At 36.3% G+C, this 15,744-nt stretch overlaps 1 protein-coding gene across 4 annotated transcripts in view; it reads right to left on the bottom strand.

The window, feature by feature from the left end:
- CROT (carnitine O-octanoyltransferase) overlaps positions 1-15,474 on the bottom strand; it is a 154,289-nt gene extending 138,815 nt beyond the window's left edge. For 2 of the 4 annotated variants that reach the window (XM_037836571.1, XM_037836568.1), the window contains exons 1-5: positions 15,364-15,474; positions 10,765-10,900; positions 7,488-7,612; positions 2,088-2,269; positions 1,824-1,948 (exon numbers count right to left, since the gene is read on the bottom strand). In XM_037836571.1, the coding sequence (XP_037692499.1) occupies positions 1,824-1,948; positions 2,088-2,269; positions 7,488-7,612; positions 10,765-10,879 (547 nt within the window). In that variant the 5' untranslated portion in view covers positions 10,880-10,900; positions 15,364-15,474. Of the gene's footprint in view, positions 1-1,823; positions 1,949-2,087; positions 2,270-7,487; positions 7,613-10,764; positions 10,901-14,772; positions 15,293-15,363 lie in introns of those variants that run through there. The other 2 variants (XM_037836570.1, XM_037836569.1) reach the window with 2 other exon arrangements.
- Between the last annotated feature and the right edge of the window lie 270 nt (positions 15,475-15,744).

Here is a 15,744-nt window from a genome sequence, read left to right as displayed (position 1 = left end):
TTTCTCTTACATCTCACAACCAATCTATAAAGAACTCTGTTATCTCCAATTCTAAAATATAACTAGAACCTCTAAACTTCTCACCATTTCCACGCTCCCACCCCAGTACAAGCCATTATATAGCTCACCTGGACTGTAACAACCTTCTAAGTCATCTCCCTGCTTCTACACTTGTCTCTCCTCCAAAAATCTGTTCTGCAAAGAGTAGGTAGGGTGACCTTGATAAAACATATATCTGATCACATTACACCCTTACTCAAAACTTACCGAAAGCTTCTTTTTAAATAAAAACCAAAAACGTTACCGTGGCTTACAAAGCACTATATGTTCTACAGCCTCTAGTCACCTCTCCAGTATGCCCCTCTCCCCCTTGCCTACTCTGCTCCATCCATATTGTTCTTCAAACTGCTAAATTTAATCCTGCGTGGAGCATTCCCCCTTCAACACCAGAAATGAAAAAACAAAGAACCAACAAAACAAATGAACCAACAAACCAAAAAACTATGCTGGTCCTTCCTATCATTCAGATCCTCATCAAGGACTTTCTGACTACCTAATGTAAAACATCCACCCATTTCCTCACCTTATTTGAATCCACAATACGGTCCTTATCACTGATATTTTTTCATGTTCATTTATTATCTCAGCTTTTTTTTTATCCCTATCTACACTCCTTTACATAGCCATAATCAAAGAATATAAGAGCTATGACAGCTTAAACCACTGTATGAGACACATTATTAAATCAATGAATTCCCATTTTACACACTGTAACTTAAAGGAATTACCTTGTCTAAGGACTTACCTACTAAGTAGAAAGACTGGCTTAAAAACCAAGCCTATCAGTTCTTAACTAATATGCATAGTATCTTTCACTGCTACTGCTATTCTCACATCAAATTTCTCCTGTTCATTGCTTTCATTCATTTTTGAGCATAAAATGCTGTGTCATGAATAACTCAGGTTCCCTAAAACTTCCCTTTAAGTCTTTCACTTGCAACATCAAGGTAAATGTGTGTGGACTTGAGGACATTAGATTTCTTAAGCACTTAAAAAGGTTTACAAAGAAGAGTTGAAATCTGCATAAAGTATTCAAACCCCTTTCTCACTCTATGAGTATAAATAATTATAAAACTTTCACTTTTAAGTAAAATTTTATATAGAAAGAATATATCCATTCATCATGGTATTCTGTAGCAATCACAAACTATGTATCTTTAAGTTTATAAAAAGTAAAAACTCCTAAAGTAACAGGAAATCAGCAACAAAATGGCATTTGCTATTTCATGATGCATTAAGACACCAAGCAGAAATTGCCATTAAACTGCAAGTAAGAACAAAAATCTTGGTAAGTCCTGAAATCATGTCCTTCTAAGAAGACTGAAACCAGGCTCTCACCTTATGTAAGTGGGGGTGCTGTCGGGGAGGAAGCATACTCAAAAAGAAAAATGGGGCATGATGAGGACTTAAAAACAAACAAAAAAAAATAGCATTCAGATTATAAGGAATGAAGACATAAAGAAAAGTATACTTATCTCCAGGATTTCCATAATACTCCATTTCATACTTCTATTCTTCAACTAAACTTTCAATGATGATACAACATAAGCAATAGGTTTGTATTCAACTGTGTAAGACACAATTTAGAAAATCCATTCCCATAAATTTCATTTAAACTAATCAAAATCACTCAAAGATAAGATTTGTAGAAAGCCTTTGATTAGTCAAAATAACATGTTCTATAGTGTCATAATAGAAACTACAGTAAAGCTACATGAATACCAATGCCTTTATCAAAAAAAGTACATGCTTTTTTTACTTACCAGTCCTAAAATAACTCACAATTGAATCTCTAGTAATTCCTGGAACCTTGCAGGTAGAAAATAGCATTCGGAACTGATTCATATCTAGAGGAGTATCTCCAACTTTATGAACATGCACTTTTTCTCTATTAAAACAAAGAAAAGTAATTTAAGAAAGAAGTTATTATATAACTAAACAGTTGCAACTACAGTACTCATTCCCCAAAATATAAAGTAAAGCTTCTCAACATTTTGCTATTACTAAATTTGCATAAGTGTCCTTACTTTCTTAAGAGTTGCCAGTAGTTCAAGTTATGCCAAAGATTTATACTTCCTCTTTCTAACTGAGTGCCTTCCTTGGGAGGCCAGTAGTGTTCAATATGCGCTGCAGGGCCTGAAAAGTTGACATTCAGTTGTGATGGCATTCGAACATCCAGGTAGGCAACATTCAGCCACCATTCTTCCAGCTAAAAGACATTAAGAACAAGGGCAATGAACAGAAAACAGTTACAGATATGATAGGTATCAATCCAACTATATTAATATTCAGTCTAAATGTGAATCGTCCAAATATACCAATTAAAAGACAGAGACTAACAGAGTGGACAGAAAAATCAAGGCTCAACTATATATTGTCTAAAAGAAATACACATTAAGCATAAAGACACTGAGAGATTAGAAGTAAAGGAACAGAGAAAGCTATACCATGCAAACACTAACGAAAAGAAAGATGGAATAACTGTTAATTTTCACATAAAACAGATTTCAGAGTAAGGAAATTTATCAGGGATAAAGAGACCAATGATAAAGGGGCCAATTTGCAAAGAAGACATAATAATCCTGAATGTCTATACACTTAACAACAGTGTGTCAAAATACATGATGCAAACGCTGATAAAACTGCAAGGAGAAAACAGGCAAATCCACTATTATAGGTGGAAATGTCAACATCCCTGTCAGTAATAGACAGATCCAGTAGGCAAAATAACAGTAAGGCTACAGTTGAACTGCACAGCACCATCAATTAACTAGATCTAATTGATATTGATAGAACACTTCATCAAACAACAACAGAATACACATTCTTCTCAAGCTAACATAGAACATTCATCAAGATAAACCATATTTATAGCCATCTAAACAAATCTAAAATAACAGAAATCATACAAAGTATACTCTTAGACCACAGTGGGATTAAACTAGTAATCAATCACAAAAAGACAGCTAGAAAATTCACAAATACTGGAGATTAAAAAGCATAATGCTAAATAACCATGGGTCAAAGAAGTCTCAAGAGAAATTTTAAAATATTTTGAACTGAAAGAAAATGAAAATACAACTTATCAAAATTTGTGGGATACAGCAAAAGCAGTGCATAGAAGAAAATTTATAGCACTGAATGCATGTATTAGAAAAGAAGAATGATCTAAAATCAATAATTTAAGCTTCCACCTTAGGAAACTCAGAAGAGCAAATTAAATCCAAAGTAAGTAGAAGAAAAGGAAAGATGTCAATTCTACCCAAAGCAATCTACAGATTCAACACAATCCTAACCAAAATTCCAACAGCCTTCTTTGCAGAAATGGAAAAGTCAATCATCAAATTTATATGGAAGGATAAGAGAACTCAAACTTCCCCATCTTAAAATTTATTACAAATTCACAGTAATCAAAATATCATAGTACTGGTACAAGGACAGACATATATACCAATGAAATCGAACTGAGAGTTAAGAAATCAACCCTCATATTTACGGACAACTATTTTTGACAATAGTGCTAAGGCCACACAAATTGAGAAAAAATAGATGCTTCAACAAATGGTCCTGAGAAAACTGAATGTCCATATTCAAGAGAATGAAGGAGGACCTCACACCTTATACAAAAATCAACTTAAAATGAACCATCTCAAAATGAATCAAAGACCTGAATATAAGAGTTGAAAAATCAAACTCCTAGAACACTTAAGGAATCATCTTCAGGATCTTGTGTTAGGCAATGATTCTTACACTTTATACCTAAAGCAAAAAAAGCAAAAATAGATAAATGGAATCACATCAAAATGAAATACTTTGCACATCAAATGACTATCCTGTAAATAAAAAGACAGACAACCTTAATAGGGGAAAATATTTGGAACCCACATATTCTATAAGGGTTTAATATTCATAATATATAAAGAAACCCTACAATTCAATAACAAAAAGAGAAACAATCCAATTTGAAAATGGGCAAAATACATGAATAGACATTTCTCCAAAAAAGATATACAAATGACCAAAAGGCACATGAAAAGTTGCTCAACATCATCAGACATCAGGGCAATACAAACCAAAGCCACAAGATACCATTTCACACCCACTAAAATGGCTACTATTAAAAAAAAAGGAAAATAAGTGTTGGAGAGGATGTGGAAAAACAGGAATACTCATTCATTGCTGAGGGGAATGTAAAATGGTGCAGCCACTGTGAAACAGTGTTGGGCAGACCCTCAAAAAGTTAAGTATAGAATTAACATATGACCCAGAAATCCCCCTTCTAGGTATATGTCCAAAAGAATTGAAAGCAGGAACTAAAACAGATATATACACACCAATATTCATTATGGCAGTATTCACAATTGTCAAAAGATGGAAGCAACCCAACTGTCCATCAAATGATGAATAAACAAAATGTCATACATACATACAATGGTGTTATTCGGCCATAAAAAGGAATGAAGTACTGATACATGAAACTACATGGATGAACCTTAAGGAAATCATGGTGACTGAAATAAGCTAGACACAAAAGGACAAAAATCGTTATGAACTCACTGATTTGAAATAATTAAAATAAGCAAAGTCATAGAGTCACAATCTAGAATATAGGTTACCAAGGGATGGGCTGGGAGTAGGGAATATGGAGGTAAGTCTTAAAATGTACAGTTTCTACTTAAGGTGATGGAAAATATTTGGTAATGGATGGTGATGATGGTAGCACAACACTGTGAACATAATTAACAGCACTGAAATATATATATGGATGTGATTAAAACAAAATTTTAGGTTGTATATATTTTACTAGAATAAATATTTTTTTAAAATCATAGGACTGTACAACACAAACAATAAACCCTAATGTAAACCATGGACTGTAGTTTATAGTACAATTATAATATTCTTTCATCAACTGTAACAAATGTACCACATGAATTGGGGGGCAGGGCTTATATGGGAACTCTGTATTTTCTGCATGATTTTTCTGTAGACCCACAATTTCTCTAATTAAAAAAAAAAATTTAAATCAATGAAATTGAAAACAAGAAATTAACAGAGAAAACCAACAAAACCAAAAGCTGGTTCTTTTAAAAGATCAATAAAATTGATATACTTCAGGATAACCAAAAGAAGAGAAAAGTCACTAATCAATAATATCATAAATGAAAGAAGGGCTGTCACAACCGATCTCATGGAAGATAAAGGATGATTAGGAACAACTCCATGACCACAAGTGTAGTATCTTAGATGAGAGAGACCAATTCTTGAAAGACAATCTACCAAAACTCATGCAAGGAGAAACAGATCATCTGAAAAGGTATGTATCTATTATAGAAACTGAATCAGCAATTAACAACTTTCTAAAACAGAAAGTATCACCAGATGATTTCACTGGTGAACTCTACTAAATGTTAAAGAAGGAATTATACCAATCCTCTATGGTATCTTCCAGAAAAAAGAAGCAATGGACACGCTTCCTAACTCTGAGGCCAGGTTCACCCCAATACGGAGACCAGCATATCAAATCCAACAATGTATAAAAAAGAATTATACAGCATGACCAAGTGGGATTTATTCCAAGTAGGCAAGGCTGGCTTCAAAGTTAGAAAATCAATATAATTCATCATATCAACAGGCTAAAGAAGAAAAATCATATGATATTATCAACAGATGGATAAAAAACATTTGAAAACCTCAAACACCCATTCATGATAAAAGAAATTAAGATTCATTTTGGTGATGTATGCACAACTATATAATGGTACTGTGAACAACTGAATGCACACTTTGTATGACTGCATGAGATGTGACTATATCTCATTAAAAATGAATTAAAAAAAAAGAAATTAAGAACATCAGCCTAAATATTCTTCATAATACTTGAGTGTATAACTGCTGGGAGAAAAAAAAGCTATATTTACTCTTTACAAACTAAAAAACACATTTCTTTCATTATCAAATCATCGCAGATTTTTTTAACGCTATTGTGCTCATTTCTTTATTTTGAAAGGTATGATTTTTAAATACTATTTGGTTTGCCTACACTATCAAAAACATAACACAAGAAAACACTAAAAAAGGCACCTCCAGACAGAACATCACAAATACTCAACAAAGAATCTGGGTGTTTTCGTAGAGTACTTGGGGTATTTTTTAATAGCTTTTTTCCAGGCTATAATCCCCTAACAAAATGTTTCTCTTAGGTATGGTCTCCAGACACCTGCAGAATCATACATATTAAGAGCTTGTTAAAATTAGCATTTCTTGTGGAAATATTAAACTTCTCGACATGGAGAATTATTGATAATCTCACAAGCATCGAGGACTACCAATTTAGTAGGCTGAAACCTCAACCTTGAGGCTTGCCCTTATGAAGCTTGTTACTGCAAAGGAGAGCCTAAGCCTACTTATAATTGTGTCTAAGAGTCTCTCCCAGAGAACCTCTTTTGTTGCTCAAATGTGGCCTGTCTCTCCCTAAGCCTACTGGGCAGGTAAACTCACTGGCCTCCCCCACTACATGGGACATGACTCCCAGGAGTGTAAATCTCCCTGGCAACGTAACTCCCGGGGATGAACCTGGAACTGGCATCATGGGATTGAGAAAGTCTTCTTGACCAAAAGGAGGAAGCAAAATGAAATAAAGTTTCAGGGGCTGAGAGATTTCAAATGGAGTTCAGAGGTCATTCTGGAGTATATTCTTATGCATTATATAGATATCCTTTTTAGTTTGTGATATATTAGAATAGCTGGAAGAAAATACTTGAAACTGTCAAACTGCGACCCAGTAGCCTTGATTCTTGAAGATGATTGTATAACTAGGTATCTTAACACAGTGTGACTGTGTGATGGTGAAAACCTTGTGGCTCACACTTCCTTTATCAAGCGTATGGGCAGATGAGTAGAAAAATGGGGACAAAAATTAATTGAAAAATAGGGTGGGCTGGGGGGATGGGATGTTTTAGGTGTTCTTTTTTACTTTTATTTTACTCTTATTTTTATCTTTTGTTTTGGAGTAATGAAAATGCTCAAAAATTGATTTTGGTGAGGAAGCACAACTATACATTGGTACTGTGAACAACTGACTGTACATTGTGGATGATTGTGTTGTATGTAAATATATCTCAATAAAACTGAATTTAAAATAAATAAATAAATAAGCATTTCTGGGTCCTACTCCAGACATACAGAACCAGAATCACTGTTCTGAGGGAGTCTTTATTATAACAAGCTCCCGATATGAAAGGGGTCCATCCACACACTCAAAACTACCCAGAGTTAAGTGCTTCATTCATTCTTTTTCTGGTAAGGACAACAACGAATGGTGAGGATTTTTATAGTAATACTTTAAAAATGAAAATTTTATGTATTTTTAAAATTTTCATTCTTTTTCATTATCAATTTTTTGATAAGAACAAGAACATAGCTACCCAATTTCTTTTTCCTTTTGCCCTTTCAAGTAATTTTTGATGCAATTTTTCTCCAATTCCATTTTTAAATTCTTCAACTATTTCTTCAGTTTTCTTAAATTCTTCTTCATTTGCAAACGGCTTTACTATAAAGAAAAATATATGCATTACATATTTAAACATCACCAGCCACCTGCATTATAACTTACAGAAATCTTGAGACTCAGATATACAAAACACAGTATTAAATCGCACAGCAGTCTGGAATTTAAAATAGAGCTTACAACTTGAAAATGACTGAAAAGAAACAGTGCAAAAATACTATGTTTTAAAAAAGTGGGTATTATATAATCAGATAATTTTCTGAAAAATTATTTAAAAATTATTCCAGATGATAGTTAAAATTACAGAACTGGGACTATCCTCTAGCTATTAGTACAAATGAGAAAGTAAATCCTGATTAGCCATGTATAAGAAAAGAAATTAAGGTGTCTCTTCACTTATGTTCAATGCAGAGCTGTTGTAAAGCCTACTTAGAGCAGTTTAGGATGCCTTGTGGCCAGTAATAGTTTCCTTCTTAAAAAGAATACAAGGTCTCTATCCTAATGAAAACCAAGAGTTCTAAAAACTAAGCTACAGATTAAAGTAAATTTAAAATCAAGGAACATTAAATCTTCCTTTTCTTTTATTTTTGCCTCTTCAAAATATTACCAAGAAAATTGTAAAATTTAAATAGTTGTATTCAGAAAGAGTACAAGTAAAGTGAAAATCAGTGATTTTTGAGAAAGGAAACTAGAATTCCCAAATGAAAGTAAGAGCAAAAGGAAGAGAGAAAAAGAAATAAAAAATATATCAGAAGGCTTCCAGTTAAACAAAATGAACTGAACACATGCATTTATCTCCATTTCTAGAACACCACTAAAACGATAGTAATTTTTTTAAAAAGGCAAAAAGCCAAAGGACAAAGAAAATGAAAGAAGAGAGGACAGCAAACAAGTAAGTTAACATTTTGCAAGTTAGAAAACATATGGAATAATGGTGACTGACTTAGTAGAAGTGAGGAATTTAATTCCTAAAACTGGGGAGAAGGTGGTGGAAAACGGGTGGGGTTAGGTACAAACCAAGAAGAAAGCCAGCTGCTATAGTAGAATCCCAAAAAGGTTCAAAAATTCAAAACACTGGTTACCTCCAAGGTAGGGGGAAAAGTGAGGCTGAAAACGGTTAGAACGCTTGAAAGTCTTTAAAAGCAGCAGCTAGACAACTACCCCATCCCACTCACCCCTCTAGATCTTTTCTGTTCTATAAAGCCAGACAACTTCCTCCACATGCTAGCATAAACCTTAAAGTTTACTCTCAGAAGTTGAACCAGACAGGACAGAGCCCATTGATTTTAGGCCGTACTGAAGAAAAAGGGAATTATAATGAAAGTGTACACACTCAACAATGAGTCCTCCAGCCCCCTTATTCTACTCAGCTCTGAAAACACTAGCTGTTGGGCTTATGCCCTCTAGGCAAAGATGCAAGGATTCCTCTTAGGGGAAACTGATCCATCCAAGAGAAGGGATTATCGGTATTTGGGTAATCCTAATGGAAATACTACATCCCTGCCCTATCATCCTATAATAAAGCCCACTACTTGCCAGTCCCCACCTAGGCACACAGAGTTCCCTGTCAGCCTCTCAGGGTCTCACTCTAAAATACAAATTAATAAAGACTGCAAGGGATTTGAGGAAAGCCTCTAGCATGAAGAATCAGAGAGCAAAACAAACAAACAGGATTGACAATATTAAGCAGTAAATACACCAAAAAGGCAAAGGCATTAATAATGGAAGGAAACAAATTTAGGAATGAAAAGTTTAGTTCAGAAGGACCCATATCCCAGTAATAGGAGCTGCAGAAAAAGAGTGAAGAAAATTATCAAAAAACAAACTAACAAACAAAAACCCCAATATTTAAAAAATTCCCCAGAAATGAAGAACAAGGCTTTCTAAACTAAAAGAAACCACTGTATACCCACAGAAATGAATGAAAAAAGCTCCACCCCAAGACACATAATTAAGAAATTTCAGAATGCTCAGGATAAATAAAAAGAATTCTAAATGCATCCAGAAGAGTAAATTAAAAATAACAGATCACATATATAAAGGATCAAAAATCAGAATGGCACAAGACTTCTAGAAGAAAGCCTTCAAAAAACTTTAAGAAAAATAATTTCCAACCTAGTATCCTATACTCGGCCAGTCAATCAAAAATGAGGGTAGAATAAACATTTTTTAGATTTTAAGGTCTTTTTTACACACTCTCTCACGCAGCTACTAAAGATGTACTGTACCAAACCAAAATAAGGGAGTAAACCAAGAAAGAGGAAGACAAAGAATCGAAGAAACAGGGTATCTAACACAAGAGAGGTGAATAGAACTGCCAGGATGATGGCAGAGGAAAGCCCCCATATAACAACCATCCAGCAAGCTCATGAAAAATTATCCATAATCAAAGCAGGAGGGTAAAGGGCTCCAGGAATATGTCTCCAAGAAGAAAATGAAACTGACAGAATATCTGATATATTTAAATATAGTCAGGGATTTATCAGTGTTGAAGGGTTTGGAAATGAATTAGTTCTAGATACAAAGAAAACTGAGTAAATGAAAAATGAGAAAACAAAAACAAAAACAAAAAGTTGCAGCAAAAAGGTACTATAATCAAGGCATACTGCATGGTTCATTGTAAACGACAATTGCATAACCATAAACTTGAACACTGATCTAATCCTAAATGGTGATTTCATAGAACTACATTGAGAGAATGAGAGGAAAAGTGTGGGTACATTGGATTGCATATATGTTGCAGTGGGGGCGGGAGGAAGATTTAGAGGGTGTAAGGGAACAAAATCAACATTTTTTTAGGAAGCTAACTTATAATATCACAAATAAAAGATCCAAGAAATAGGAATATAAGAGTGCTAGCTTAAATCTGGAGACAAACCACACAAGAAACAGAGCAAAGATTTGAAAATCCTTGACTGAGGGAATGGGATTTGCGAGAGGGGTGCAGAATGGGGCAGAGGACTACTACTTTTCACTGTAAGTCTAATAATACTATCTGGCTTTTAAAACTATACAAATGTACTATGGGGAAAAAATTAACGTAGGAGAGAAAGAAACAAAGTTTAGGACATTTTAAGCATACTTTATCACAAACTTGGAGGAAGAGGCAATTAGACTCCCATCAATTTCTAACAGTTTTACAGTTTTCTAAGTTGCTGATACTTTTAACATATAACAAAAGATTATGAGCATACCTGACTCAAGGTATTTTTTCAATGATTCTTCAAGTGAAGGAACAGGCAGTGATGGAAGAGAATCCTGGTACTGAAATGTTCGTTCTTCAGTTGATTTAGCCAGTTGATTTTCCATGCTGCTATCACAGTAGGAAATCTAAAGAAAAAACAGAGATAGTCCTCACAACATCAATCTCATACTCTTAAACATGCTAAGTCCAATTATTCAATCAGTATTAGGCACAACAGTCAATCCAGAACTTGGGCCCAGTTCTTAAGAAGATTATAAACTTGTCAGAGAGAGAAAATTAAAAAAAAAAAAAAAAAGACAATAGATACAGTACATAATATAAGTGTAGACTCAAAGTGCTAGAAGTCAAAGGTTGATCAGTGGGATCAGTATAGTTACCATTTATTGAGCACCTACCATTAACCAGGTATGGAATTAGGTTTTATAGAAAACACGTTATCTCCCAAATCTTCATAGTATTTCTCTGAAAGTGCCATTCACTGCCATTTTACACATGAAAAAACAAAACAAAACTCAAGAGAGATTGAGAAATCTGCCTAGCATTAAAAAGCTAGTACCCAGGACTCAAATCCAGATCTGTTTGACTCCAAAGACCACAATCTTTCCTCTATACAAAGACAGGAAATGAGAGGAACTGCAGTAGGTCTAGATGGATAGGTAGAATTAGGATGAGAAGAAAAGAATTATGGGCTGAGGGAGAGAAGCAAAGTACAAAAACCATGGTGGTGGTTTGGAGATATGTACCCTATAAAAACATGTTCTTAAATTTAATCCATTCCCCCGAATAGGACCTTTTGATGAGGTTACTTCATTAAGGTGTGGCCCAACTGAGTCAGAGGAGAAGAATGCAGGAAGCAGCCAGAAGCTGGAAGTCAACAGAACCAGAAGCGAAAGGAGAAACCAGGAGAGGCTGCCATGTGCATTGTCATGTGACAAAAAAACTAAGAACCAAGGATCGCCAGCAGTCATCCCCAGAACACCACAGTGTTCTGAGAGAAAGCATCGCCTTGATGACACCTTGATTTTGGACTTTTTCTAGCCTCAAAACATGAGCCAATAAGTTCCTGTTTAAGTTAAGCCATTAGCATGGTGTTTGTTTAACAGCGAGGAAACTAAAACAGCTTTGGAATAAGCGTCCAACTGTAGAGAAGGCTCTCTGGTACAAAATACATAAATCATGACAAACTGCTGTAACCTAAATATGCAAATGGTGTGAGGCCTACACAGAATGATTTCAAGTTTTCCAAAATAATCTTAAACATTTTCCGCAAATGTATTAATTTTCTCAAAGAAATCAAGTAACCCAAAATGTGAATAAGTTGTACAAGTGCTAAATAAAAAAATGAGATTCCTCAAAGAAGCCTTTATAAACTAAATCATACATTAAAATAGCAGTTGGGAAATCAAGAAACACTAATATTAAATAAGAACATCCTGTCCTTTCAAACTACTTTTTAAAACTAATAACAAAGCCAAACAGAATATTCCTCTCTTTGAAGGTTACCAAATTATGCACTATCAAAAGCAGGGATGTTGCAGAGATTTTCTGCCAATATCTTTTTTTCCCTTTTTTAATGACAGAATCTTGAGTTTTATCTGGGCATACAGCCACTCAGACAAGGAGTATCTTTAGCACCCTTCCTTTGTGATACGTGTGTCGCTTCCAGGTCACGTGCTTTCTCTCCTCACTGCCTAGCAAATATGCCCACTGGAGCAGCACTCGGGACCCATTTATGAAGGCTGTTTATTAAAAGTGTCAGAATCTCCCTACTAGCCTTGGACTTCTACCTCTAGATGTATGAAAACAGAAATTTCTATCTTGTTCATGCTGCTATAATTTGGGGTTTCTTTGGGCAGAAAAGCATAGCCTAATATCTAATACAAAGAGATAATCCAAAACGGAGGTAAAACATTGATCTCATAGTTTCTCAGCTTCTTCCTATCTAATGACTTTGGATCTACTCCACTTTGACCTAATGCCTAAAAAAAAACACGGCTTCTGACCTAATGCAAACGTAGATGTGGATCCAAATACCGATTCAGTCACTTTCTAGTTATGTGCCCATTGGCAATTAACTTGAACTGAATAGCAATTTTCTTACCTGTAGAGAGTATAATCAATATAATCTGATAGAGTTAGATTTTTCTGTAAACCCACAACTTCTCAAATAAATAAACAGAAGGGTTACAGCTACAATGAAAAGACTTTGGTCTTTGTAATAATAGAGTGAGTGACAAATGGGGGTAGCCTCTCTACTTACCACTTCATACTTTCTCATAAAGTACGATGCTCTACCACATAGATGACCTTTTTTGGGTCAGTGTAGAGGGTAGGAATCTTCCAGGTCTCAAAGTCTGTAATTGGGGCAGTAGGTAATACTGTAATTGCTACCATTTAGACCTCCTCTGCTTCCATACTGATACCCCAGAAAACTAGAAATCTCAAGAGTGGAAAAAAAACCTGCAAAAGCTTTTTATAAAAATAAAATATGCCACAGTATGCCAAGCCCCAACTAACAGTATTTCCGAAAACCCTAAAGAATACCCAGGTCTCTTTCTAAGACTCTGTAAAAGTGTCACTCACTAAGTTTATTCTTCAGAAATTTAAAACCTCCAGATTGTTCCTAAGCCAGATAAGTCCTGAAACCTGGAGGTACCAGCCTCTTCAAGAACATCAACCAGCTGCATCCCCCTTCCCCATAATGTCGACACCCCTTTTCAATACAAACAAGTTAGAGTGGTCATTGCCTAGATATCCCTGAAGATTGAGACAGTGATCAAATGAGAGAGAGGAGTAGCAATAAACAAGACAGGTTTTAAAAAAGGATTACGACTACTGAATAATTATATAGATATTCCTTTTTTAGTTCGTAGTATTAGAACAGCTAGAAGGAAATAACTGAAATTTTGGAACTGTAAGCCCATAACATTCTTTGAAATTTTCTCTATAATCTACTTGTTAAACTATACTTTGAAAGTTTTCACTTTTATGTATATATGCTATATTTCACAATAAAAATGTTTAAAATAAATAAAATAATCTAGCTTGAGACAAACATATTGTTTAAGGCAGGAAGAATTTCTAGGAATAGCCTATATGATTCCAGCCTCTCTAATCCCCAGAACCTGTGAATGTGGCGAGACATCACTCCTGAGAGTGAGAGTACAACTGATCTTAAAACAGGAAAAGTATCCAGGTGAACCTAACCTAATCACTTATATCCTAAGGAGAAGAGAGCTTTCTGGGGCTGGTGGCAAACAGAAATCAGAAATGTAAAGCATGAGAAGAACTTGAGGTGTTGTTGATGGTTTAAAATGGAGAGGGCCATGTGAAAAAGAATGCAGGTGGCCTGTAGGAGCTGAGAGAGAGACCTACAGCTGGCAGCCAGTAAGGAAATGGGAAACTCAGTCCTAAAACTGCACAGAACAACCTGAATAAGCTAGAAGTGGATTCTCCCGTGAAGCCACTAGAAAAGAGCCCAGGCCTATAGAAACCTTGATTTCAATAACTGAGAAACACCAAGCAGAGTACCCAGCTGAGCCCACTCAGACTACAGGGCTACAGAAGTTGAGACAATAAATTTGAGTTGTATTAAATTGCTAGATCTGTGGTAATTCGTTAAGGCAGCAACAAAAAATCAATACATATATACAGAAAAGCTATTCTCTGTACAACTCCCTGCAACTTAATAGACTCTAGGACACTGGAAGCAAGACTTCCAATTTCATAACCAATACAATGCTTGACTCACAACAGGTACATACTAAAAAATATGAATTATCAAATTATTTCTTGCAGGATTATTTGTCTTGAATTCCCAACCACAAAGATTAATTTAAATAACATAATTCCAATAGAACCTATATATGCATTCAGGAGAAAATGATCATGACACTGGGTTTCCTAAGAGTGATCTTCCTGGAGGCAACAGGATGAACTTACAGAAATTGGAAAGGAGAATCAAGAACAATATGTAAATAAATAGCTCATCACATACCAGGATCCCAAGATGAGCTGTTAAGGAGGAAAACAGGAGCCTGAAGCAACAATTCTGTTTAGAAACCACAGGGATTGAACTAGGCTTGCGAGTGCAGGAAGGAATAAAGAAACTTAAGAGAAATTGAGTAAGACTCAAACTTCTGAGAAACACTGCAAACACAAGCAAATGTCCACCACCTAGAGAGGTGGGTTAAACTAGTACAGGGTCCAAGGTACCGCCGGTTGGGCACTTTGCTCGCATGCAAACCTCTGGCAACCGGGTGTGCGAAGCTCTGCGTCATTGAGAAGGAGGAGCAAAGGGCGACAGAGACTCGGAAACAACCCGCAGCAACCCAAGAGCAGCCCCGCACACTCAAGAAGCCACCAAATGCGAGGAATCTAAGCAAACACTACGACGGCCCAGTCTCAAGGGTCCCTCGCCGACCTCGGCAGGCAAGAATCCGGACGACAGCCACACCTCCGGTCAAGTCCCGATGCCTCCACTATTCTATTTCAAGACTTCTCTAGTCTACACAAGTTAACTTTCCCTCGCCCGCTAGCTGGAGGGTTAGAAAAGGAAAGAGCGCGTCCTCCCCCCCCCGCTCCGTACCTCGTCCGCCGCAGGCCGCCGCTAACGCAGGGTTCTTCCCTCTCAGCAGCGGGGCAGTGGGAATTGGACCAAGAGCCGTGAGAGTCCCGCCCCGCAATCGTCGGAGAACGGGGATTGGTCGGAAAGCCGCGAAGGTCCCGCCCGTTGCTCGAAGGCAGCGGGGGATCGGGCCTGCGCGGGCCTGCGCTGTCCTGCGCCTTGGCTCGGCCTCCCACCAACTGTTGTACCTCCGCTGCGAGCTGGATTCCGGGTTGCAGACCTGAGAAAGGATCTCGGTACCGATGAAGAGCTTTCCAAATACTGCGGCGCGACAGGTCCCCGCTTGCTTCACGGTTGGGAGAGCTGCGCGGTAGCTCTTGGAAAGGGACGGAGCGATCCAGC

Source organism: Choloepus didactylus, chromosome 5 (assembly GCF_015220235.1).
Source record: "Choloepus didactylus isolate mChoDid1 chromosome 5, mChoDid1.pri, whole genome shotgun sequence".
Taxonomy (NCBI): Eukaryota; Metazoa; Chordata; class Mammalia; order Pilosa; family Megalonychidae; genus Choloepus; species Choloepus didactylus.
The sequence above is the reverse complement of the archived record's forward strand: the minus strand, read 5'-3'. Positions and strand labels throughout refer to the sequence as shown.